At 49.1% G+C, this 25,660-nt stretch overlaps 1 protein-coding gene and 1 long non-coding RNA gene across 3 annotated transcripts in view; one reads left to right on the forward strand and one right to left on the reverse strand.

Moving 5' to 3' along the window:
* Positions 1–24,694, reverse strand: Hnf1a (HNF1 homeobox A). Of its 2 annotated transcripts, XM_020179047.2 has the most exons (10): positions 24,087–24,691; positions 12,683–12,882; positions 9,192–9,378; positions 8,504–8,745; positions 6,509–6,660; positions 6,179–6,380; positions 4,853–5,044; positions 3,605–3,726; positions 3,376–3,520; positions 1–2,064 (listed from the first exon to the last, which is right to left on the reverse strand). In XM_020179047.2, exons 1-10 carry the CDS (start codon positions 24,410–24,412, stop codon positions 1,937–1,939), a joined length of 1,896 nt encoding a protein of 631 aa, XP_020034636.2. In that variant the 5' UTR covers positions 24,413–24,691; the 3' UTR covers positions 1–1,936. The 2 variants fall into 2 exon arrangements, with proteins under 2 accessions (XP_020034636.2, XP_073917091.1); XM_074060990.1 differs by having other exon boundaries at positions 3,376–3,726; positions 24,087–24,694.
* LOC141418858 (uncharacterized) overlaps positions 24,168–25,660 on the forward strand; it is a 9,829-nt gene continuing 8,336 nt past the window's right edge. Inside the window, exon 1 of the long non-coding RNA XR_012443520.1 lies at positions 24,168–24,304. This is a non-coding gene — a long non-coding RNA (uncharacterized lncRNA). The remainder of the gene's footprint in view (positions 24,305–25,660) is intronic.

Consider the following 25,660-nt stretch of genomic DNA (forward strand, 5'->3'; position numbering starts at 1 on the left):
AGAGTGACTTAGGTGCTACCTTCCTGTCAGTGCTGAATCTCCTTTTTTGTTTTGGTTTGGTGTTTGGTGGTGCTAGGGATTGAACTCAGAGCCTCACATGAGTACTTGAGCCACGCTCCCAGTCCTTTTGTTTTTAGTTTGTTTTTCAGATAGTCCTGTGCTTTTTCCAGATTGGCTTCAGACTGCAGTCCTACCTCCACCTTCTGAGTACAAATGTACACCACACACCAGAGACAAGTTCTCACTGTGTAGCTCAGGCTGGCCTTGAACTTGAAATTCTCCTGCCTCAGCGTCCCTAGTACTGATTACAGGCAGGCATCATCGATGCTGAATCTTCAGACATTTTAAATAACTATCACTTTATGTAGGGTCCTCTTGCCCAGACTCCCCAAGATACGTTCCTTCACTCTAGCTTCAAGCCAGGAAGTGTTACAACATTAGGGCTAGGTTTCATGCAGCAAGGGATAAAAGCTCACGGTTAATGTAAAATTCTGGTGCCATCACCTCACCTCAGTTTCACCAGAGCAAGAGAAACTGGTGGGTGTGGGCAGGTGTCGCTGGAGCCTGTCTCAGCCCCTCAGGCCCCTTGCCCACCTCAGCCTCCCGCTGCCTGCCCAACCCCCATCTGAATCACTCCTGGACAAGCAGAACATTTGCTTACATCTCTCACAGACTTTACTAAAAGTTAAATAAATGTAGAAGCTCGCCCATAAGCTGGGTGCAAGCTGCAGGGGGCGCTGGTTCTCCCCAGGATCCTTCCTCAAGCCTTGGTGGATGGGCCTGCTAAGGTCCAAGTTGTTTGCAGCAGGCCAAAGGAGATGAGATCATGCGTGTCCTGGGTTCACACAGCTGCTTTGTCCCTCCCAGTGGTGATCAGGATCTCGGACTTCTCAAAGTGGCAGGTGGCTGCCAACTGCCTGAGCCCAATCCCTTAGCCAGGAGACTCTGCTCTGACCATCATTCCAGGTCATTCACGAGGCGCCCCTCTGCCAGTCTCACCACTGCTCTCCCACCTCAGCTCTGCCAGCTGCTCAGGCTTTGCAGCCTTTTGAGCTCAGCGACTTACAGATACACATACAAAGGAAGCGTGCAGGTCCTGAGGCTGGAGGAGCTGTTGCCCTGGGACCAGGGCTTGGCATTAGTCACCAGTCACCTTCAGGAGCAAGGACCATTTCTTAGCCCTGCAGTGGCCTTTCTAGAAGAGGCAAGCACCAGAAGGCATGATGGTCAAGGAAATGAGTGACCAGGAAAACGTGATCCTGGGGCCAGGAAGGGGTGGCTCAGGACAAGGGAGACGGGAGAACTTTGCTGCCTTACTGTTAGTCTCCCCCACAGCCTGGGAGTCTAAACACCTGGCCTTGGCACAGAGCAGCCACTCAGGAAATGCCCAGGTGACAGGAGTATGCACAAGTGGATATGTGGCTCACCAGCTAGAAGGAGCTGAGTGGCCTGGTGGGTACATAGGTGACAGAAGGCAACTGTGTTGACCTAGGGCCTCTCAGCTCAGCAAGTCACAGCTACCCAGGCTAGTGTTGTGAGAAGTGTGACTGCTGGAAATCCTTTGAGGCCCCAAGGCTCTGCAGGTCCAGGCTGGGAGTTCCAAAGCCAAAGCCTGCCCCTTCTGTTCTAAATAATAAGTGTTTTATCCTGAGCAGTAGGGATGGGCCTTTTAGAATCCTACCAGGAACAGACTGCTCCTGGCTCTCCGTGGTCCACTCTTGTTCAGCTGACACAGCCCTCCTTCAGGCCAGGACCCCCGTGGAACTGTCCCTTTCTAGTGCTGACAAAGGGACCAAGACAGAGTTTTCCAGGAAAGACAGCAGCAGAAGCATGGCAGGCTTCGAGGTCCTCCAGACCGTGTGGCTGCAGCCCTCATCACCCCCCAGGCAGGCAGTGCAGGCTGTAGGGCCTGGCCCCTGGGAGGTGGTCACCATGGTTACTGGGAGGAAGAGGCCATCTGCGTAGAGATGAAGGTCTCGATGACACCATGGTTGGATGGCAGCAGGTGGCTGTGTCCGTTGGTGGCATCAGAGCTCTGGTACAACACCAGGCTGCTGGAGGACACTGCAGAGGGAAATGAGGCGGCTGGCTACTGGCTACATCTCTGACCTCACCCTACCTGCCCATCACCTCCTGAATCCCAAACGATCACAGGAACCCCAAAGTCAGGCCTCTGCTCTCAGGGCCAGCAGAGGTGGCTGCCTTAGGATGTTTTGGTGAGGACACTATAAACATCTAGAGGCCCTGGTGAGATTGTTTTGTGTGTCAGCTATTCTGGGCTGGGCTGAATCAAACACTAATCTAGGTGTTGCTGGATGGTGTTTTGTAGATGTGGCTAACACAGTGAATTGACTTTAAGAAAGGAATTTACCCTTGATTTTTATGGGCGGGCCTCATCTAATCAGTCGCAAGCCTTAAGAGCAAAAAAAATGAAGTTACCGAGAGATTAAGGAATTCTGCCTCAAGAATGCAGAATTGCCTCCTGCCTGGATATCTGGCCTGCCCTACAGATGGCAGGCTTGCCAGCCCCTGTGATCACCCCTGTTTAGCTAAACCTCCCTGTAAGGGGACACGGATATGTCCCCACTGGTTCTATGTTGGGAGGACCTTAACTGATGGAAGTGGTTAAGAGAATGGGCTTTGGGGTTAGGCCTGGGTTCAAGTCCTGGCTTTGCCACCCCATAATTGTAAGAGAGGAGACAGGTCCCTCACCCTGAGTGTCCACTTTCCCAACTCACAGGGTAAAGCATGGGGCTGAAAGATGGCGTGCCCTGCATAACTGTCACTTGTGCCAGCAGGCGAGACGGGGAAGTCTGAGGCTTGCGGAGGGAAGTGACATGCCTGGAGGCAGACAGTTAACAGTGGCCACCTCATACTTCAAAGCCTAGCACCCTGATTCCAAGATGCCTGCTCTTGGCCATGACATGATAGGTTGCAAACTGGGGACGTCCAGGAGTCTTCAGGGCCTGGACACGAGTGGGTGAAGTGCTCTGGTGGCGTGGGAACATGAGTCCTCCAATTTCCCAAGAGGCCAGGAAGCCAGACTTCTATATGCAAGCCCCTGATTAGTAAAAGCTGGCCATTCAAAGAGTATTCAGCCCTGAACCGCGCCAAATGGCATCTCTACTAGTGAGTCACTTCTGGCCCAGATAACTTCTCATTACTCCGCCATGCTGCTGCTTAATCTTTCTATCCAATGATCTGTTCCTATAAATCTGGCCCCATTCTGCAGCTCAGCCGCTTGGCCACATTTCACAGTACACAAGCCATGTTGGGAGACAGGCAGTGTCTCCCCCATCTGCCCTTCATCCACGGCATTCCTCCCCACACCCTACCAGAGAACATCCACAAAGGAGCAGGACGAGGGCCACTCACCTGTGGGGCTGGCGCTGAGCCGGTGGGCAGGCTGCAGGTGCTGGATGCTAGCAGGGTCCTGACTGGGTATGTGGATAGTGGTGGCTGGAGATGCTGGCGTGTGCAACCCCGATTCACTGGAGGCCTCCGTGTCTGATGTGAAGACCTGGGGGACCAAAGCAGCCTCCTGAGTTCCTGGGCTGTGGAATGGGGGCCTCCGGGTGGGGCTACAGGAGAGCCAGGGCCTTACCTGTTTGGTGGGCGTGAGGCTGGCGAGCGCACTCAGGTTGGTGGTGTCAGTGATAAGCATGGTCTGTGGGAGCAGGCCTGTATGTGTGTACTGGGCCACCTCGGGCTTGTGGCTGTAGAGGGCTGGCCAGGAGGGAGGGAGGAAGAGAGAGGAGGACACGGTCATGGCACCCTGGACAGACCTGATTCCTCTTAGAAGCCTCAAGAGTGCGGGCTCTGGGGAAAGTGGGCATGGGGCCATCTGAAAAGCCCGGCAGGACAGTGATTGAGGCCAGGTAGTGAGGGAGCCTCTCCCACACTCCAGGGAGCTGATAGGCTAATTCCCAGGAGGAACCCTTGAACCAACTGTAGCTCCTTTTGTCACTAAAAACCACAGACAGCACAGGCAAGGCTGTACTAAGCACAGGGGCTATTACACTAAGTGCAGGCTCTGCTGTATTAAGCTCAGGTGCTATTGTACTAAGCTCTAGCAATATACTAAGCATGGGTGCTGCTGTTCTCAGTGCAAGCACTATTGTACTAAGCACAGATGCTGTTCCACTAAGCACAGGCCTCAGGAGGAAAGACAGGTGGCCTCTGGTGGGGTGAGCAGGGCAGAAGGCAGCAATAGCTCCTCTCCAACATGTAACCCAACGTTTCACCCACAGCGCCCACCCCCAGAGGCACACAGAAACTCGCAAAACACACACTGACCATGTGTTTTTGCAGGGACTCATAAAAGCATAACACCCATATACACACAAAAACATACTGTGACCATGTGCACCCCAGAGACATACAGGTCCACAGCCCCTTATCCCAATCCTCAGTTCCAAAAAGGTCTGAAACTAAAAGCTGTCTTAGCCTTGGCTGTCGCTCTGCAAGTGTTTAACCTGCTTCATGAAGTCCCTGCCTTCTGCACGAACAGCAGTGCTGTGGAGACGATGCTGCCAAGTCCTGGGGGATGGGCAGGTAGTACATGGTACAGCCCCCAAGCTATCTTTTGAAAATCTGAAAAATAGTGGACTCTGACGTGCACGTGGCCTTGAGGGTTCTAGAGGAACCCACACGTGAACACAAACAGCCAGGAACACAACCGGTGGACATACGTGTACACCCTGGGAGCCCAGGCATGTGCACACAGCTATGCGTATTCACACATGGAAACAATCTGTGACCCTCAGACACCCGCTGTCACAGAAGCACGAAGACCAAAACCCACATCCAGCCTCCAGCCCACTTCCCCTGGCCCTGAGTGAGGAGCGCTTACCATGAGGGCTCTGCAGCTGGGCCATAGTGGCCATGAAGGGACTCTGGGCCACGTGGCTCTGCACAGGTGGCATGAGAGGCTGCTGATAGGAGGGGTGCAGTGGCTGGGAGAACTGGACCGGCTGCAGCGTGGTCAGGCTACTGCCCATGCTGTTGATAACAGGCACGCTTTGTGCCTGAGTGGAGGCCAGGCCTTGCGCAGGAGAGAAAGGAGGGGCCAGAGTCAGCAGAGCCTCCACCTTCCCACTGCCCCCCAGACCAAGCACCGAGCCCCTGGAAGTACAATCGCCTCCTTCCCAGAGCCCCTGAGTTGGAAGAGGAGTGCCTGCCCTGAACCAGGCACAGTGGTTCATGCCTGTAATCCCAACACTCTCCAGAGGATTGAGCGTTCGAGACCAGCCTAAGCTACGTAAGATTCTATCTCAAAAAAAGGAAGGAAGGAAAGAGGGAGGGAGGAAGGGAGAAGGAAGGAAAGAGGGAAGGATGAAAGGAAGAAAGGAGAGAAAGGAAAGAAACAGAGAAAGAAGAGGATAGGAGGGGAAGAGAGGGGAAAGGAAGGGAGAGGAGAGGAGAAGAAAAGAGAAAAGCCCAGCAGGAAGATCTGCCACTAACTTAAGTGACCCTGGCATGTCACTCCCCTTCTCCGAGCCTTTAGCTGATGGGAAAAGCAGGCAGTGACTAGTTCAAAGGTTGTAAAACTGAATTCCCTGGGGTTCCACAGCAGTGCAAAGGTTCTGGACTTAAGTCTCTGCTGTCCTCTCCCAGCAGCTCCCTATCTGTCTTCAATATTAACCAAGATTATACATTTGCATAATCATTCCTGCAAATAATGACTTTCAAAAAAAAATCAACCACCATTTACCCTGGTCTATTTTCCCAAAGACCTCTCACCTCCTCAAGTCCTGTGTAATTTATGCATTATGCTTAGTGCCTGCCTCACCATCTAGTTCTTTGAGATTTTGGTCCAAACAGTTCCCTCACACATCAGATATAGGAAAAAATAGCACTGAGAAAACAGGTAACGGACACCTGTAATCCAGCTTCTTGGGAAATGAAGATGGGAAGATTGAGGCTGAGGTCAGCTGGGGCAAAAGTGTGAGACCCTATCTGAAAAACTGAAAAAGCAAAAGGACTGGGGTGTGGCTCAAGTGGTAAAGTGCTTGCCTAGCAAGCATGAGACCCTGAGTTCAATCCCCAGTATTTTCCAAAAAAAGAAAATAGACATCATGTAGATGAATGAATGAATCCTCATGGCTCTTTCCAATTCCTAGGTTCTATAGGTCCCCCATGAGCCTCCCAGGTGACCCACCCACTCCCACTGCCATACCAATGACCAGAGTGGAGGCGCCTGTGTTGGTAAATGTGGGGCCCAGGGAGGCAGGCTCCCCAGGTCCAATGGTCATGACCCCAGGCAGTGAGGCCATAATGAGGTTCTGAGGCTGCTGGTTGAGGCCTGGGGATGTCTGCTCCAAACTGTGAAGGGCTGTTAGGGTGCTGACAGGAGGCAGAGGACCCCCAGCTGCTGAGACCTGTAAGGGGAAGCCAAGGTAAGTCAAAGTGGACCCCACACTGTGTCCCTGGGGATCACTCTAGTCGGATCCCCCAGTCACAGAAAATGGGGTTGGAAGGGTTTTCCCCACAGGGAGGGGACACTCACCAGCTTGGCTTCAGTGCTCAGCAGGCTGTTGCTGGGCTCCAGACCTGTGGGGGACACTTGGTGCAAGGGTGCAGACACTGTCACTAAGGGACCACCACTGCTTGAGGGCACCTCTGCTGCTTCGCTGGCTGCAGGCTGTCCATAGCGCACACCTGAAGTAGGGGACAGTGTCTATCCTTAGTACCCACCTCCCTGTCCTCATCTGGCCCTGTAGACCTCATCACTCCTGGCCTGGTTTGCTCAGGCCAGTTACCACTGCCACCCCCCCTCTTCCCTGACACAGCCAGGGAACTTTGCTGAGCAGCCACCTCTGGCCATGCCCTGTGTGGGCTGCAAGCAGCTTCTTGAAAGCAAGGGATGCACTGTATTAGCTTCATGGCCCCCACTGCCTAGTGCAGGCCCTGACATGCAGTAGATACTCAATAAAAGACACTGGAACTGAGCTGAATCAGTTCCAGTGATTCATGGAATTAAACTGAAGTGAACAGAGTCGAATAGAATGAATTGGAATTGGTTGAATCAAACTAGGTCTAGCTGAATTGAACCTGAAATAAATTGAGCTAGATTGAGCCTAATTGAGTTGAGCTGAATTAAATCAATTGGAATTGGAGTAAATCGAATTGAGCTTTACAGTCATCCCTCTGTGATACAGAGGGATGTAATCCACATCCTCAGATTCAACTCACTGCAGGTGGAAAATAATTGAAAAAAAACTGTCTGTACGGAACACATCTTCTCGTTATTCCCTAAATAATACAGTATTATATTGGGTATTATAAGTAATTCAGAGATGATTTAAAGTACATGAGAGAATATATGCAGGTTAAGTGCAAATACCATGCCATTTTATATAAGGAACTTGAGCACTTTTGGATTTTAGTATCTGCAAGGGGGGAACCAATCCCCCCACAGATACCAAGGGAAAACTATACAAAATTAACTGAATTTCATTGAATTATGCAAAGTTAAAAAATGCACTGAGTGGAAATTGGTTGGATTAAACTGTGACAAACTTAGGGGAACTAAATGGTATGATAATGACTTGAACACAATTGAATTGAGTTGAGTTGTACTGAAATGATTGAAACTGATAGCTCTGCAATGAATGCTCTGCACTGAGATAACCTGAGTCAGGTTATGTGGACTAGAATGGATGAAGTAGGGTGATAAGGAGTGTAATGAATGACATGGATTAGAAGGTGTGGAATGAATGGATGAGATGGGAAGGACTAGTGTGAGGTGGGTTGAGTGGAGTGGATGAAGTAAAGAGTAAAGTCAAGTGAATGGAGTAGACTGGAGAGGAATGGAGTAGAAAGGGTGGAAGAAAGTGTGGATAAAGCATAGAGGGATGGTATGGAGTGGAGTCAGTGGAATGAAGTAAAGTAGATGGAGTGCAACAGAGTGGACAGAGTGAATGGAGTGGTGTAGAATGGAGTGGGTGGAATGGAGTTGAGTAAATGGAGTGGAATAGTTGGAGTGGGTGTACAGTGGAAAGGATAGAGTGGAGTCATGGAGTGGTATAGAGTGGAATGAGTGGATTTGAGTGGAGTGGAGAGGAATGGAGGGAATGGAATGAAATAGAATGGAATGGAATGGAGTGGAGTGGAGTGGAATAGAATGGAGTGGAGTGAAGTGGAATGGAGTGGAGTGGAGTGGAGTGGAATGGAGTGGAGTGGAGTGGACTGGACTGGATTGCAGAGGAATGGAGGAAATGGAATGGAATAGAATAGAATGGAGTGGAGTGGAGTGGAATAGAATGGAGTGGAGTGGAAAGGAATGGAGTGGAGTGGAGTGGAATAGAATGGAGTTGCATGGGAGCATGGAGTGGAGCAGATGGAATGGGAAGGTAAGGACTACAGTGGAATGAAACCAAACTGAAGTGCTAAGACATTAGAATAAATACTTCCACTGGGACCTCCTACTTACTTAAACCCTCCTACCTACCTGCTGTCCCCTCTACCTCCTGTCCCCATCGCCCTACGCCGCAGCACTCACCGTGGACCTTACTGGGGGAGAGGGCTGCTGGGGGCAGGCCAGGGGAGCTGTGAGCAGGCAGCGTAGGTCCCGGGCCTGGCCCTGATGGGGGCCCACTGTATGTGTCCATGGCCAGTTTGTGACGAAAGGCTTCTTCCTTGCGCCGGTTAGCAAACCAGTTGTAGACACGCACCTCTGTGACAAGGTTGGAGCCCAGTCCCTGTGCCTGCGATGGTGACACTCCTCTCTGGATGCACTCTGCCCTGCAAGGATGGCCACCTGTGAGCCTCCAGGCCAGGCTCCAAGGAGCCCTCACCTGGAGAAGGGAGATGGGTTCTGAGAAGTAGAGCTCTATCTGAGTGCTCGGCTGGCAGATCTGGGTGCTCTGTGACCTTGGAAAAGTGACTTAGATCTCTGACCTCATCATGTATGAGTAAAATAGCCATGACTGTGGCAGGTATGCAGTGAGATGAGCAGCCATCCAAAGGGTAGCATGGGTGGGTGAGTGGGTTAGGATGTTAGGAAAAGGGTTCAGTTCAGGACAGTGAGCAGGAGCCTGAGTCCCCTCAACTCTCTGGGCCAGGCTAAACTGACAACAGGAGCTCTCAAGGACTGAAGAGCACCCCTTGAGACAGAGAGTCACCCTCCTCTTCCCCAACCTTGCCTCAGCCCTGACCAAACAGGCACTCCCACCCACCAGCCATTCTACCTATTGCATTCCTCCACCAAGGTCTCTCGCTCCTCCTTGCTGGGGTTCTTCTGCCTCTCGTAGGCCTGGAACAGGATCTGTTGGGATGCTGGGCCCCATTTGAAACGGTTCCTCCGCCCCTTCTTCGTTGGCAGCTCATCACCTGTGGGCTCTTCCATCAGCCCACCCTGCCCCGCATGGGTGAACTCTGTAGAACAGAGAGTCATCAGCAGGGCACTGGCCATGCTCACCTTCCCACATCAGGTCACTTGACCGTGACCCTGATTCTCTCATTCCCAGGGTGCTAAGCCAGCAGAGCTTGCAGCTAGAACCTAGAAAACATCTAATCGAGTGATGACAAACACACAGCACACGTAGCAGCATTTTCTTAACCTATATCCAAGGCAGGCATCACTAATCAACCCCTGCACACTTTTCTACTGAGCCATGGTACCGTCTCTTTCAATCCTTCTCAATTCAAGCTCCAGGTAAGTGTTAACGTTGATTCAGATTTGGCACATTTACCATCCCTCTTTACAGGTAAGGAAAGTGACGTTTAGGAAGTTACAGATTATCTCCAGGGTCACACACTAGAACTTGAGCCCTATTACCTGAGTACAGACAGAGATATCGTCAGCTCTCCACTTGGAAGTTGTGCTTGCCAGCAATAAAGAGATTCCCAGCTAGCTTTCATCAGCTGGTTCCACTTTACTGGAAACTAGTCAGTCAGATTATTCCTGAGCAGGCCACTGAAGGAATGGGAAAGATCTAAAAGCCAAGCTTTATCTCCAGCCAAAGTCTCCAATGTTCACCACAGCACTGCACCTAAGGCAGCCATCTTATCTTCTTCCCACACCCACAGTATGACCCAGGCTGGCAGGGGCCAGGACCAAGACCTAGGGTACAAGACACTTTGATGTGACCCCAAAACCTAAAACATTTCAGCTTTTAAAAAATTACCCCCCCAAAAAAAATCTCCTTTATGAGCTGGTAAAGTGGCTCAAGCAGTGAGAGTGCCCGCCTAGCTAGCATGAGGTCCTGAGTTCAAACCCTGAACCATTAGGGCCAGGAAACCCTAAGAAACTCTCACAACCAAGGAATCTAAGCAGACAGGACAACTTTTTTTCTTTTTTCTTTCTTTTTCTTCTTGGCAGTACTGGGGTTTGAACTCATGCTTGCTAAGCAGATACTCTAACCACACCTCCAGTCCAGAACAACTATTTATAATGGGTCCACCCTGACTGGGATCCTGGAGCAGAAAAAGTACATTAGAGAAAAGCAGAGGGAGTCTGAATACAGTATGGTGTTTACTTTATATCAGAGTGTCAATATTGGTATACACTAATTATGACAAGTGTACCACGCTGACGTTAACAGGGAAACCAAGCGGGAGGTCTGTGAGAATTCTCAGTGCTATCATCCTAATATTCTATAAACCTAAATGTGTTTTAAAATTAGGAGTTTAGGGGGTTTTTTTTATTATCAAACATACAAAGCAGTAACCTTGTGCCATTGTGGGTTTGGTGGAGGAGGGATGAGGGAGAAACTCAAAGAACATTTGGCAGTAAAACCACATACAATCATAGCAGCTAATTTTCTTTCCATATACCAATAACTTTCATTTTCAGGACAGTGCTAGAAGACAGATGCTATTTCATCCCCCATTAGACAGATGCGGGAAACAGAGTCACAAGAAGACTAGACAGCTTGCTAACGTTCACTCAGCTTATAGGTGGCAGAGCCAGGACCTTGCACTTACCCACTGTACCACATTGCCTCTCATAATTAGGACATATGGGGACTGGGGATATAGCTCAGTGGTTAAGTGCTTGCCTAGCAATCAGGAGGCACTGAGTTCAAACCCCAGTATCACCCCCCAAAAACAGAAAACATACCACACACCCCTGGCCACCATGACTGGTTCATGGATCTTCTTTCAATAAATAGTGCTGGGTGGTCAGTTACATAGAAAAAAAATAAAACCTCCAGGCACTGGAATCCTCATCTATAGGCTGAGAGGAAGAATAAAGGCTGAGGCAAACTGTAGAAAAAATCCTGGCTTTCTATCTCACACCATAGACAAAAATCAATTCCAGCTGTATTGTGGCTAAAGGTAAAAAGTAAAATAAAATTTAGAATAAAATACAGGAAAATACATTTGTGACCTTGGGTTAAATAAACATTTCTTAAACAGAACACAAAAAGCATGAACCATAAATTTAAAAATTAAGAATTTCTTAGCCAGAGAAATGAACCAAGCCTTGTATGCACATATGAATAATAAAAGAAAAATGAAAAAAAAAATAAAGGAATCCACATAATACAAATAAAAAAAAAGAATTTCTTAGCCAGGCACCAGTGACTCACACCTGTAATACTGGCCACCCAGAAGGTACAAATCAGCAGGATGGCAGTTCAAATCCAGCCCTGGGAAATAGTTCATGAGACCCTGTCTCAAAAATACCAAACACAAAAAAGGGCTGGTGAAGTGGTTCAAATGACAGAGCACCTGCCTAGCAAGCGTGAGTCCCTGAGTTCAAATCCCAGTACCACCAAAAAAAATTAAGAATTTCTCATCAAGTCAGCTCAGTGCTGGTGGCTCATACCTGTAATCCAGCTACTTTCGAGACTGAGATTAGAAGGATCACAGTTTGAGGCCAGCCTGGGAAAATAATTTATAAGACCCCATTTCCAAAATAACCAGAATAAAATGGGCTGGACTTGTGGTTCAAGTGGTAGAGCGCCTGCTTTGCAAACATGAAGCCCTGGGTTCAAACCCCAGTCCCACAAAACAAAACAACAAAAAAATCAGGTCCTTTGAGGCCAGGGCTCTGTGACTCATGTCTGTAATCCCAGCTACACAGAAAGTATAGCTAAGTGGATCTCCAGACAGAGGCCAGCCCCAGAACAAATATCTGGAGATCCTACATGAAAAAAATAACTAAACAAAAAGGTCTGGGGATGTGGCTCAAATGGTAAAAGTACCTGCCTAGCAAGCACTAGGCCCTGGGTTCAAATTCCAGTACCACAAAAAAAGAAAAAAATTTTCAATTTTGATTCACACTTTCAAACCTAGTCTACAGGCTATGCTCTCAGTGTGAACCTTCCTCATACCTCTGCCTCTCTGAGGTAGAATAGGCAACTCCACTCACCACTTTACTCTGTCCTGGGCTGGCACAGAGCAGGTGCTCAGTAAGTACTAGCTATTACTGCTGCTTTAGTATCTTTCAGTGGTAGGGGATTTGAACTCAGGACCTCATGCTTGCCAGGCAGTGGCACTTGAGCCACTCCAACAGCAGTGCCATTTTCATTATCATTGTAATAAAGGTGGTCATAACCATCTTCTCTGCCACTTCCCCAGGATACCCATCTTTGCATGCCCACTCCCCTCCCCCAAACTGCCTTGTGCAGAGCAGGTAAGAAATGTTGGTGGAGTTCCCACCGGCTTCCTCTCTACCTGCCCATCTGCATGACCCGGGTGCGGGGAGGACAGGGCTGGAGTAGTTACTTACGCTGCGCCACCTCTCGCTGCTTGCGGACGTACCAGGTGTACAGCGCTGCTCGCTTCTGCGTCTTCATGGGGGTGCCCTTGTTGAGGTGCTGGGACAAGTGGGACTGATTGAGGCCAGTGGTGTCGACCACCTCCCGCTGAGGGATGTTGTGCTGCTGCAGATAGGACTTCACCATCTTTGCCACGCGCCATGGGTCCTCCCTGGAAGAGGGCCAGGACAGGGTCTGTTTGGGGGTGCTGTTTAATGGCCCTGCCAGCTCTGAAGGTGATGCTTCCATCCTGGTCAGCCTGGGGTGCATGTTGTGGGTGAAAGCAGTTACGGAGTCCTGGACTGAGAAATGGAGAGGTACAGTCACCCATGCTAGGACATGGCCTTCTGCACACACAGACACTTGGACACCCGCTAGAAGCTGCGCAAGCCAGGTAGGGAGGGTTTTCACTTTTGTACCTTCTTTAAAGTTCCTCCCCTCCTCCTGCCTAGGGATGTTAAATGTGTCTTAGCCACTGAGAAATCGTGAACACTTTGAGGGCAGAAACTGTCTGGTTCTCAGCACGCAAAATGCACCTGAGAGAGTATGTCACTGATGAACACACGGATGGATGGATGGATGGATGGATGGATGGATGGATGGATGGATGGATAAGTGAGTGGTGGGTGGGTGGATGGATGGATGACTTAGATGCTTAAGTAGCTGAATGGACACTGGGGTGGGTGAATGAATAGATGAATGATTAGATGGATGGATGGATGGATGGATGGATGGATGGATGGATGGATGGACGGATGGATAGAGAGATAGGTGGGTGGATGGATGGACAGATGGACACACAGAAGGATGGATGGATGCATGGATGGATAGATGGATGGATGGGAGAGACCTACTGACAAAAAAGAAAAACAGAAATGTGGATTCTCCCAATTTACAACAAGGGCCACTAAGGCTCAGAGAGTTTGTGTCACTCCCATCTCTTGCCCACAGTCACAGGGCCAGCCTGGCAGAGTCCATTCCACCTAAGGGGATTTAGTTTTGCTTTGTTTTGCTTTGGTGGTACTAAGGTTTGAACTCAGGGCCTTGCACTTGCTAGGCAGGCTCTCTACCACTTGAGCCATACTGCCCTCCCCCCTTTTTTTAGGGATTCAGTTCTAAGTCAGCCTATCAGGCAAAAATCACACTGGGTCAAAATGCCTGAAAACTTTTAACTAAGCCCTGGCCAGTTTCCCTACACCATTGTGACAGGAGGCAGGTTTTTCAATGGAGTCCCAAGTGAAGGGGTTACAGACTGGTGTTCAGAGGTCTTGGTATAGCAAAACTGTCATGTTTGAGCACCAGAATCCCACTCAGTGGGCTGAGATTCTCCCAGTGGAGTGACTCAAGTGACTTGAGGCCATCTGTGACTCACATCCTCATCCTTCCTGTGGAAGGATCTCCCTATGGGGAATGGAAGGGATCAGATTCCCTGCATCATATAAATACTCCCTCTTCCTCTCTTGCTCTGCCTCAAGAAGTCTCTCTCTCTCTCTCTCTCTCTCTCTCTCTCTCTCTCTCTTCTTCTCTCATTGCAAACATGCATGTATTAGATAAATACAGTTTAATACAACAGTGATGAAGCTGGATATGGTGACACACACCTATAATTCCAGCACTCAGGAGACTGACACAGGAAGATCAAGAGTTCTAGGCCAGCCTGGGCTACAATAGTGAGAACCTGGCTCAAAACAACAACATTCCAAGGATGCAAGGATGGTTCAACACACGTAAATCTATAAATGTAATATAGCACATAAACAGAAGCAAGGACAAAAACCACATGATCCTCTCAATAGATGCAGAAAAAGCCTTTGACAAAATTCAACACCCACTCATGATAAACGCTCTGAAGAAAGTAGAGATAGAAGAATGTACCTCAACATAATAAATTCTATATATGACAAACCTATAGCCAACATCATAATAAATGGAGAACTAAAACCATTCCCACTAAAGTCAGGAACAAGACAAGGATGCCCACCTTCCCCACTCCTATTCAATATTGTTTTGAAATTCCTAGCCAGAGAAATAAGACAAGAGCAAGAAATAAAAGACATTCAAAAAGAGAAGGAAGAAGTCAAACCATCCCTATTTACAGATGACACAATCCTATAACTAAAAGACCCTAAAAACTCTACCAAAAAACTATTAGAAATTATAAACTCTTTTGGCAATGTAGAGGGTTACAAAACTTACATACAGAAATCACATATGGGAGATAGGTAGAAAACCCAAAACATGAACATATTTTATGTCCCTCCCCCCCAGAGAAACTAATACAAAAACCTTAAAGCGACAGAGGTCAACATGAGAAGGGGATCAGGAACCAGTGTAAAGATCAGTTAGAGATGGTTAGAGATGAATCAACCTGGGTTGTAACACATTTGTACATGGAAGCAATGCTAGGAATCTCTCTGTATTGCTATCTTTATCTCAACTAGCAAAAATGCTTTGTCTTTCTTATTATGTTTATGTCTTCTCTTCGACAAAATTAGAGATAAGGGCAGAACAGGTTCTGCCTAGAAGCAAGAGGGAATGGCAGGAGAGGGTGGGGAAGGGGGGGCAGGGGGGAGAAATGACCCAAAGAATATACGTACATGTGAATAAATGAATAAAAAAAAAAAAGAAATCAGTAGCCTTCCTATACACCAACAACAAACAGAGTGAGAAAGAAATCAGGGAAACAATCCTGTTTACAATAGCCTCAAAAACAAAGTACCGTGGAATAAATTTAACAAAGGAAACGAAAGACCTTTTTGATAAAAACTATAAACCACTGAAGAGAGAAATCAAAGAAGATATCAGAAGATGGAAAGATCTCCCATGCTCATGGATTGGTAGAATCAACATTGTGAAAATGACTGTACTACCAAAAGCAATCTACCTGTTCAATGCAATCCCTATCAAAATTGCAATGACATTCTGCACAGAACGAGAAAAGCTAATCATGAAGTACATATGGAAACACAAAAGACCTCGAATAGCTGAAGGAATTCAGAGCAAAAAGTCCAGTGCTACTGACATCACAATACCTGACTTGAAACTATACTACAGAGCCATAACAATAAAAACAGCATGGTACTGGCACAAAAACAGACAGGAAGACCAATGGCTCAGAATAGAAGATCCAGACATAAGCCCACACATCTATAGCCAACTGAATTTCAACAGAGGAGTCCAAAACACATAATGGAGAAAGACAGCCTCTTCAACAAACGCTGCTGGAAAACTGGATATCCACACGCAGAAGACTGAAACTAGATCCCTTTCACCCTGTACCAAGATCAACTCAAAGTCAATCAAAGACCTTAACATAAGGCCTGAAACTTTTAAACAACTCCAGAAAGCAGTAGGAAATACCCTGGAACAGATAGGTATAGGGAATGACTTCCTAAACAGAACTCAAAAGGCTCAGCATGTAAGAGAAAGAATGAACAAATGTCACTGCATCAAACTAAAGAGCTTCTGCCCAGCAAAGGAAACAGTCATCAGACTCAGGTGACAGCCCACAGAGTGGGATGAAATCTTTGCCAGCTACTCATCCAATAAGGGTCTAGTATCCAGAATCTACAGGGAACTCAAAAAACTCAGCCCCCAAAGAATCAACACCCCAATGAAGAAATGGGCACATAAATTAAACAGGGAATTCCCGAAGCAAGAGGTACAAATGGCCAGTAAATACATAATTTTATACTCAATTATAAAAGAGATGCAAACCAAAACAACACTTAGATTTCATCTCACCCCAGTTGGAATGGCCATGATCAAGGGCAATAACAGCGACAAAGCATGGCAAGGATGCATCAAAACAGGAACCCTTATACACTGTTGGTGGGAATGCAAATTAGTACAACCACTGTGGAAAGCAGTATGGAGATTCCTCAAAAAGCTAAAGATAGAACTGCATGGGATCCAGTGATACGCTCCTGGGCATCTACCCAAAGGAACATAAGACAGGATACAGTAGAGACACCTGTACACCCATGTTTATTGCAGAACTATTCACAATAGCCAAGCTATGGAAACAACCCAGGTGCCCTACAACTGGCGAGTGGATCAAGAAATTGTGGTAATTGTAAGAACCTCTGTAACTGCCAAAATGTACTCCCAACACAGCACAACAATAAAAATAAATAAATAAAAGAAATTGTGGTATACATTCACAATGGAGTTCTACTCAGCTATAAATAATAATGACATGTGGTTTGAAGGTAAATGGATGAAATTGGAGGACAACACGTTAAGTGAAGTCACCCAGGCTCAAAAAGACAAAGAGCACATGTTTTCTCTCATATGTCGATGATAGAGTCAAAAGATAAACATATACACAAAACCAAGCATGATCACATACAAATTCATATGTAGAACGTGTTTGTAACAGTGGAACGACTCCATAGGACATGGGGAAAGAAGGAAAGGCAAAGAGAATGATAGAGCGTCAGTAATACTGCAAAACATCACATCTGAGAAGGTAGAGGATGTGGGGATGTGCACTGAAAGCTGCTGAAAAATGGGGGTGGGAGGTAAAGGGGTCAGGGAGAGTGATGGAAGGGGTTGAGGGACGCATAGAGAAACCCCTATGAACATCAACTTAGATATTAATAACGAAAGGCAGGACTGTACAATAGGTACAGTGTGGAGGGGGTGCTAGTGGGAGGGGGAGGATGAACGAAGAGATTAAGGTGAGGGGATGTGGTTGATGAACTTACTATACTCATATGAAACAGAACAAAGAATCCTCTTGCAATTGCTTTAAGTGTGGGGGAGGAGACTGGGGGGACAGACAATGGGGTAACGTAACCAATGTACAATGTAAGCCTGATCAGAATTGTCACTACGAATCCCCTCCCGTATAATGAATATATGGTAATAAAAAGGGTTTTGGGGGGAAGGGAGGGGAGGGGGAGAAGAGGGAGAAATGACCCAAACATTATATGCACATATGAATAAAAGAAAAAATAAACAAAAAATTAATTAATTAATTAATTAATTAAAAAGATTTTTTTTAAAAATCTCCAAACAAGGCAGAAGTGAGATTTGAACGCAGGTCTATGTAATTCCAAAGCCTCTGTCCCCCACCCCTATTCAACTCAGCAACCTGCCTCTAGAATTTGAGCTTTTTTATATCAGCACATGCAACACGTGTAGATGATGGCTGATTACTGCATTGCTTGCCGTGGTAAAAGATGGGAAACAACCAAAGAATCTAGTGAAATGATGCTGATTAAATCACTAGGCGTCCTTTCTGTGCAATCACACAAGCCCACTGCAGGAGCTCTGTGTGCGGCCAAATGGAGTCTGGTGGAGTCTCTGTGCCGCTGTTTGTACAAAATTAGAAGTGAGGAAGCCGGGCATGGTAGGGCAAACTGTAATCCCAGCACTCTCAAGGCTAAAGCAGGAAGGTGGAGAGTTCAGAGCTGGCCTGGGCTACATAAGAAGACCCTGTCTCCAAAAAAAAAAGAAAGTAAAGCGAAAGCGAAAGAGGCTTTCTACACACTTCACCTGTGTATACAGAAATACCACAGGATGCCCCAAAAACTGGAGACACGGGTTGTTCTCAGAGGGGACTGGGGGACCGTGGATGGGGTTTCTTTGTGACACTTCTGTACTTTTTACAGGATGTAATATAGTGCAATGCTAGACATAATACATTACAATGCATAGCCATCCCTTGGTACCCCTGGAGGACAGTTCCAAGAGTCTTGTAGATACAATAATCCACAAATATATTTGAAATAGAACAGTGAAGCCTCTTGCAATTGCTTGAAGTGGGAGGGGGTCAAGGAAGAGAGATGGCGGGGGCATCGCAACCAATGTACAATATAAGCCCACTTGAAATTGTCACAATGAATCCCCCTGTACAATGAATATGCCCTAATAAATTATTTTAAATCCACAAGTAATCAAGTATTTCCATGGAACCTACACAATCCCCTATACATTCTAAATCTTCTCCAGATGACTTCTGATGACCAACACAGTGTAAGTGCTAGACAGTGGTTGTTTTACAGAAACAATTAGCTTTAGAATATTTCTAGCTACAGTGGACTCAGCCCTCAGATTTGGAGCCCACATATTCAAAACATACAGATTGGCTGGGCTCCAGCAGCTCATGCCTGTAATCCCAGCTACTCAGGAGGCAGAGATCAGGAGGATCGAAGTTCAAAGCCAGCCCAGGCAAATAGTCCTTGAGACCCTACCTCAAAAATACCCAACACAAAAAAGGGCTGGTGGAGTGGCTCAAATGGTAAAGTACCTGCCTAGCAAGTGTGAGGCCAAGTTCAAATCCCAGTCCCACAAAAAAAAAAAAAAATGCAGATAGGGAGGGCCGACAGTATACAATATTGAAAACTGAACTGTAAACTAAAATAACTCCCTCGCACTCTGTAGTCCACCCCCACTGCCTTCCCTCCTAGCTCTCTCCTTCCTCCTTCCTTGCCTGGCACCCTTGGCAATGCCCTTCTTAGGCTGACCGTTGTCAGCCTTGACCTTCTGACATCCTCCTTTTTATCAGTGGGCTCTCAGATAGGCAATGGGGAAAAGAAGGTCAACCATATTTGTGAGAATGAAAGTTGCTTGAGTATTTGCATGAGCCAGCACTGTGCTGTGGGCTGTCCAGTTAACCCTCACTTAATTTTAAGAAGGAGGGGTTACTCCAGGTGCCCAGACCACAGGTGAGAAGACTCAGGCTCAGAAGGGTGAGGCTGCTTGTCCAAGGCGACATAGCTGGGGATCAAGAATGATTCACATTGCTGGGACCCTCCTCTCCCCCATCTCCCCCACACCCCGGACCTCTCTGTGGCTTCTCTCTCCCCCTGCTTTCAGGGGCTCCTCGGGGCTCTCTCCTGGGTGTCTGGCAGGACGAGTAGGGAAGGGCAGTGCAAAGTCCAGTCTGTGCTTCTGGCAAACATGTTTATCTATGGCCTCCCTCCTCTCCCAAGGGCAGCCCTCGCCCTTCTGCCTCTCCTCCCTCCCTTCCTGTCTCCAGAGAGAATGGGTCACCTTTCTCTCTGTGGTGTCCCTCTTAGATTCCAACTGAAGACTGACTATGTGCTGAAGTCCCTGTAATTCCATACTTTCCTCTCTCTCTACCTCTACCTTCTCCCACATAAAGTCAAATAAAACAAAAGCCAGCCACCCTGCACAAGCACAATACACAGCAGGCATTTGAACGGGGGAAAATGGCAAGCCAAAGTGTTAAAATAAGCTAGTAGGAACTTTTCAATTTTTAACAACTCCTAGCAGAGTAGGACAACAAATCACAACAACAAAAATGATTTTAAAAGACAGACAGCCAAGAGGGCCTGACTCTCCCTTTTCTGGGAGAAGTCACACGTGCTGCTTTTTTCTCGAAGCTACTGCACCAGCCCCTGTCCCTCTCTCCCTCTCTCCCTTTCCCTCTCTCTCCTGTGACCCGCACTTACCCTGCCACAGGGAAAAACGCACCCTCATGCTGACCCCACACTGCCCGCCTCGCACCGACTGCTAGTGGGAAAATTAAATGAGTTCCCATTACATGTGGGAGTTTGGGGCAGGACGTGACCCACAGCAAAGACTCAGTAAGTGGACACTGTCGTTACCATCATCACCATCGATGCTGTGGTCCCGTGACCCCTGATGCCATGGCAGAGCCCAGGAAAAGTGAGGACCTGCCCACAGCTTCTCTTGCCTCCGCCCCATTCTAGCGTCAACCAGACATCCAAGGCACTGGGCCTTTTGCTCCCTCCAGGCCACTGGAGAGCCAGCCTAAAGGCCACTCTCAGGCGGGGGCCTTAGATCCGAGTTCCAATCCAACTCGACGCCTACTTCCTGAGCAGCCTTGGGGAACAGCTTAACCTCCATGTGCCTCGATTTTCTTACCTGTGAAGCAGGGCTAAAAATATTTGATACCTCAGGGATTGTCGAGAGCTAAAAATGAGTTCAGCGCACTACTAAGTTCCTCATGAGCTCTAAAACACTTCTTGGAAGTGAGTGGTCACACTGAACAGCAAGGATGACTGGGGAGGGAAAAGGGGAAAGTAAATTTACAAAGACAGGTGGGCAACCTCAAGGGTGCCGTGCAGACCCTGGGGCAGGAGGGCACAGGTTCAAGTCCTGGCCTTTCAAATTGGAACAGTTACCTTGGGCAGGTTGCTGTGCTTCTCTGAGCCTCAGTTTGCTCATCTGTAAAATGGGGCAGCAGGATGGGCTACCATTCACTGCACTTCCTACCTGTGCAAAGTCTGCTGGTATCATGCTATTTAACCTGTGGATGAGCATTATTTTTATCTCCATTTTGCAGAAGAAACTGAAGCTCAGAAAACAGAAGGCACTCATGTAACTGGAAAGTGGCAGAGCTAGGATTGGACTAGGGTTGACTGACTGCCGTTGGCCATGTCAGACCCTTCATCCAACCCTGACTACTGACCTCCTAGCAATCAGTGCCCTGGGAAGGACCAAAGAGCTTTACATTTGAAGTCTGAGCTGTTTTGGGAAAGGGAGGTCCTGCGAGGACACCAGGAAGGGGATCTGGATCCCAGGTGCTCTTAGCTAAGGGAATTCTAGTCACTTGTTCACTTGTGCTGTGTGTCAGTTGAGAGGATTGATCTTGAGGACTGAAGTACTACATAAAGGGTCACAAGCTTGCCCTCCAAGACTCCCCTTACTAAGCACTAGTGCCGCATGCCTGTAATCCTAACTACTTGGGAGGCTGAGATCAGGAGGCCAGCCCGGACAAATAGTTCTCAAAACTCCATCTCCAAAATAACCAGAGCAAAATGTAGTGGAGGTGTGGCTCAAGTGGTAGAGCACTTGCTTTGCAAACTAGAAGCCCTGAGTTCAAACCTGAGTCCTACTAGAAAAAAAAAAAAGACTCCCTATTTTCATGGCAGGAGATAGATAACAAACAGATAAATAAGATAAAATAACTAAGTAAGAAAGGACAGATGAAAGTGGTGGAAAAGAGAATGACTGTGGATGGGCCAAGGGCAGAGAAGATCTGAAAAAAGGGTCCCAAACAGGAGGAACAGCATGTGCAAAGGCCCTCAGGTATAATGGTAACAAAATGAGTGAGGGAGACAGAGGTCAGGGAAGTTAGTAGGGCTGAGGGAATGGAACTAGGGAAGGGAATTTGGATTTTATTCATTGCCTACAAGGGGAAACTGAGGCAGAAGAGGACAACACTCGCCCAAGGTCACATGGTGGACTAAGAGTGGAGATCTGAGGGAAGATCTCATTCCTCCTGTGGGATTGAACATGGGGCACCCCAAGGAGGCCTGGGACCCCAGACCCCCTGCCTCTTCCCAGACATCATCTTCTCCAGAGAAACAGCTTCCACTGGGAGTCCTGCCTGTGAATCACCTACTCCTGACTCAACCTCCCCAGCTCTAGGGCCCTCATCAGGGGTCTGCCAGTCCTCTTCTTGGGGCTCCCTCTCCTGTCCTGAGGCTAAAGGCCCCACTTTATCCCTGGGGCGTTTTCAGATCCCTTTTGTTACCTGAACAATAAGTAACCCAGGTAGTTAGTTATAAACTCCACAGGAACAAGGAGCTGGTTGATAATTTATAGCAACATCTCAAATTTAAATGGAAAGTAAATAGCATGCTGTTAGCATTAAAGAAAACCCAACTGGTGGGAGGGAAGCACTCCAGCCTCCTCCCAGCTGGGGCACCTCATTCTCTCCCCTGCCCCTTCTCCCAGCTGGGTCTGGGACCCTCTCCCCTCCTGACTCCTTGGCTCTCCCGGCTTCTCCAGCCCTTTCTCTCCATCTCTTTCTCCCTGCCTCCCCTCTCCAGGTCTCACCTTCCAGCTCTCTCTGCTGGTCCCCAGGGAGCACTTTGACCTCTGCTCCCCCCCGTCAAATGCTGTGGACCAAGCCTCCCCCCGCCCTACCACCCCACCGAAGGGGCTTCTGATCGAGAGGCCCCACCCAGCCAGGTAAGAAGGCCCTTGGCACCCCCGTGGCCTAAAACCTCACCCCAAAGCCCCCAGTCCCACCTGGAGCCCTGAGCAAGCCAGGCCCAGCCCCACCCTGCCCAAGTTGCCCTCTCCCTGGGTCTGGCAATGCCTGGCTCTTTGCCCCTCCCCTGCAGTGAAGCAGCCCTTTGCCCTCCTCTTCCTGCCAAGTCAGGGGGCCTGACTGCTCCCCTGCCCCCTGCCCAGGGCCTCAGGAGCCTCCCTGACTTCCCCCACCTCAAGCTGGGGTCAGGACCTTGGACAGAATAGAGATGGTCTCCTGCCACTGAGCATCTTCAGAGCACTCCTTTAGACTCCTCAGCCACCCCCAGCTGGTCCCTTGTCCCCAGTTATAGCTCCTTCACCACTCTAATCCTCAGTTTCCCCATCTGTAAAGCAAACTTATCCACAGCTTCCTCTTGGGGCTGATCTCAACATTATGGCAAATTAGACGCAAAAGTGAGTGTAAGTGTCGTCAAGCAGGCTGCTGTTAGGATGGAGTTATGGTGCCTTTCAGGACAGGTGGTCCCTATAGCCCCCAGGGTCACCCTTCCCCCATGCCAGAACCCCTATCCTCCGCCCCCACCGGGTGGGAAGTCGCTTGGCCCAGGTCTCTCCAGGCCACTGTCCCTACAAGTTAATGATCACAGGCCTTATCAGAGCCTTTTGCCATTTATAAATTTATAAGACAAAAGAGAAATAATAAAGTGCATGGGTAATTAGTAACCAGGTCAGCTCTGCTGAGGAGAGGGGACGCAGCGAGCCTGGGACCCACCCAGTTCTTCAGGAGATGGGGAACAGACAACAGATGGGGGTACAGTACAGGGAGGCCTCTAATGCAGCCTGCTAGCCAGGTGGGGGACCCGGGGCTGCAGGGAAGGGAAGCAGCTACCACTCCCCAAGGTTCCATCTGCCTCAGGTAAGAAAGACCTGGGTTTTCTCAGCTGGATGCTTGAGACCCTGGGGGGCCAGGGAAGTCTCCAGAACTCCAGCTTTGGCCTGGCCTTCCAGCAATGTTCTCTGTCCCTCCACCTCTAAACCTGCAATCTGAGTACTTAGGGTTTGGGGAGCACAAATGGATTGGTAGCGAAGGGTTTCCACCATCCTGCGCCTCTCTGGGCATTTGAATTGTGAGCTGTCCTGCTTTGTCCTCCATGTCACAGCGTCCCTAGGGCCTGTCCCCAGTTCCTAAGGACTCAGCCTGAAGCCAGGCCCATGGAGATTTGAGACTAAGCAGAGGGGTAGATCAGGGGCCCCAGACTCCGCCATCCAACCAAGGACCCCCCCCCCGAGCTCTCCAGGGCCCTCTGTCCCCCATCTCACAGCTAGACTCAAGGCCACGGCTCACAAGGACTGTGGACTGGGAAGAGGGACTGGCCAGGAACGAGGGTGGGCCCCTGTGGGCTCAGTCCTGGGTGCTGGGGACAGGGAAGGGGTCCTTACTGCAGAAGGGTCTCCACCACCGCTTTCTGGTGGGCCGCCTCCTCGGGGCTGAGGGTCTCCAGCTCTTTGAGGATGGGTGGCGTGAAGTCTTCGCCATCGTCGTCGGTGTCGTCCTCGGAGCCCCGCGTCTCCCCCAGCCCATTGGGCAGCTCGGCCAGCTCCCCTCGGCTTCCACCACAGGACTCCCCCTTTTCCAGGGGACCATCGCCAGCCAGCAGGTAGGGCCCGGGCTCCCCCAAAGCCTGGATCAGCGCCTCTTTGCTCAGGCCCGACTCTAGCAGGGCCGCCAGGAGCTCTGTCTGCAGCTGGCTCAGTTTAGAGACCATGGCTCCGCCGCCACTGGGCCACTGGGCCACGCGGCCCGCGGCCACCAGGCTGGCCGCCTCCGCCTCCCCCACCCACCGCAGGGACTGTCTACTTGCCGGCTGGCTGGCAGTCACGAACCAGGCTCCGTGCACCCACTGCCCCCCCAAACCCCACTAGCCAAACCCTGTGGGCACCCCCAGCCCCCAATCCTGGCCCCGGCGGCCAGTGAATCAGGGCCCCTGCCTGCTCTGTTTACATTGGAGCTGGGGAAATTCTCCAAGGTTCATATTTATCCGTGTGCTTAGCGAAGGGACTGAACTTTGGACTTCAGCCCTGCAAACTGCAGGCCTCATGGCAGCAAGAGGGCCGGGGAGCCATGGCCTTCAATGGGAGTGGGCAGAAGGGAGGGTGGGGGAGGTGGGTGGGGGGCCCGTGGGCAGCTGGGAGCCCGGGAGGCCATCCGGTGAGCAGCACTGGGTCCCACCCCCAAAGGCCTTGTAGGGGATCAGGCAGGGAGAGCACATGAAGCCCGTTTCCTTTGGGAACAGAAGCAGGACTGAGTTCTGGGCCTCTGCTTTCTAGTTCTGCTTTCAAGGGCAGAACTAAGTCAAGTCCATTTGGGACCTTCTCATCTCCCCCGTCCCAGGCCTCCCTGCAGGAAATACTTAAGTGGATGGTGTGCCAGGGACTAGGCTAGATCTGTAACTGTGAGTTTTCACTTCACTGTATCTTAACAACTATTAGCAGACACAGGGTTCATCTCCATTTTGTATAGGAGAAAATCCAGGCCCAGAGAGGTTAAGCAACCTGCCCAATGTCACACAGACAGCAAGGGACAAAACTTGTGAAGTGTAGCTGGGCCTCAGTGGCTTACACTGTAAACCTCGATACTTGAGAGGCTGAGATTGGGAGGATCTTGGTTTGAGGACAGCCTGGGCACATAGTTCACGAGACCCCCATCTCCAATATAAGCAGAGCAAAATAGACTGGAGGTGTGGCTCAGCAGTAGAGTACCTGCTTTGCAAGTGTGAAGCCTCCAGTCTCACACAAAAAAAATAAATAAATAAAAATAAAAACAGCTTGTGGAGTGGGAATTGAAGAGTGAGACACTTGCCCCAGGTACAAATTTTAAGGGGGTGCCAAAGATGTAGTATTAGCCTGGTGGAGTGGCTCAAGCAGTAAGAATGCATCCCTAGCAAAAACCTAGTATTGGAGTGGAAAAAAATAACATTTTCGTGTGCTATATTCTCAAAATTAAAATTAGTGCA

Source organism: Castor canadensis, chromosome 18 (genome assembly GCF_047511655.1).
Source record: "Castor canadensis chromosome 18, mCasCan1.hap1v2, whole genome shotgun sequence".
Lineage (NCBI taxonomy): Eukaryota > Metazoa > Chordata > Mammalia > Rodentia > Castoridae > Castor > Castor canadensis.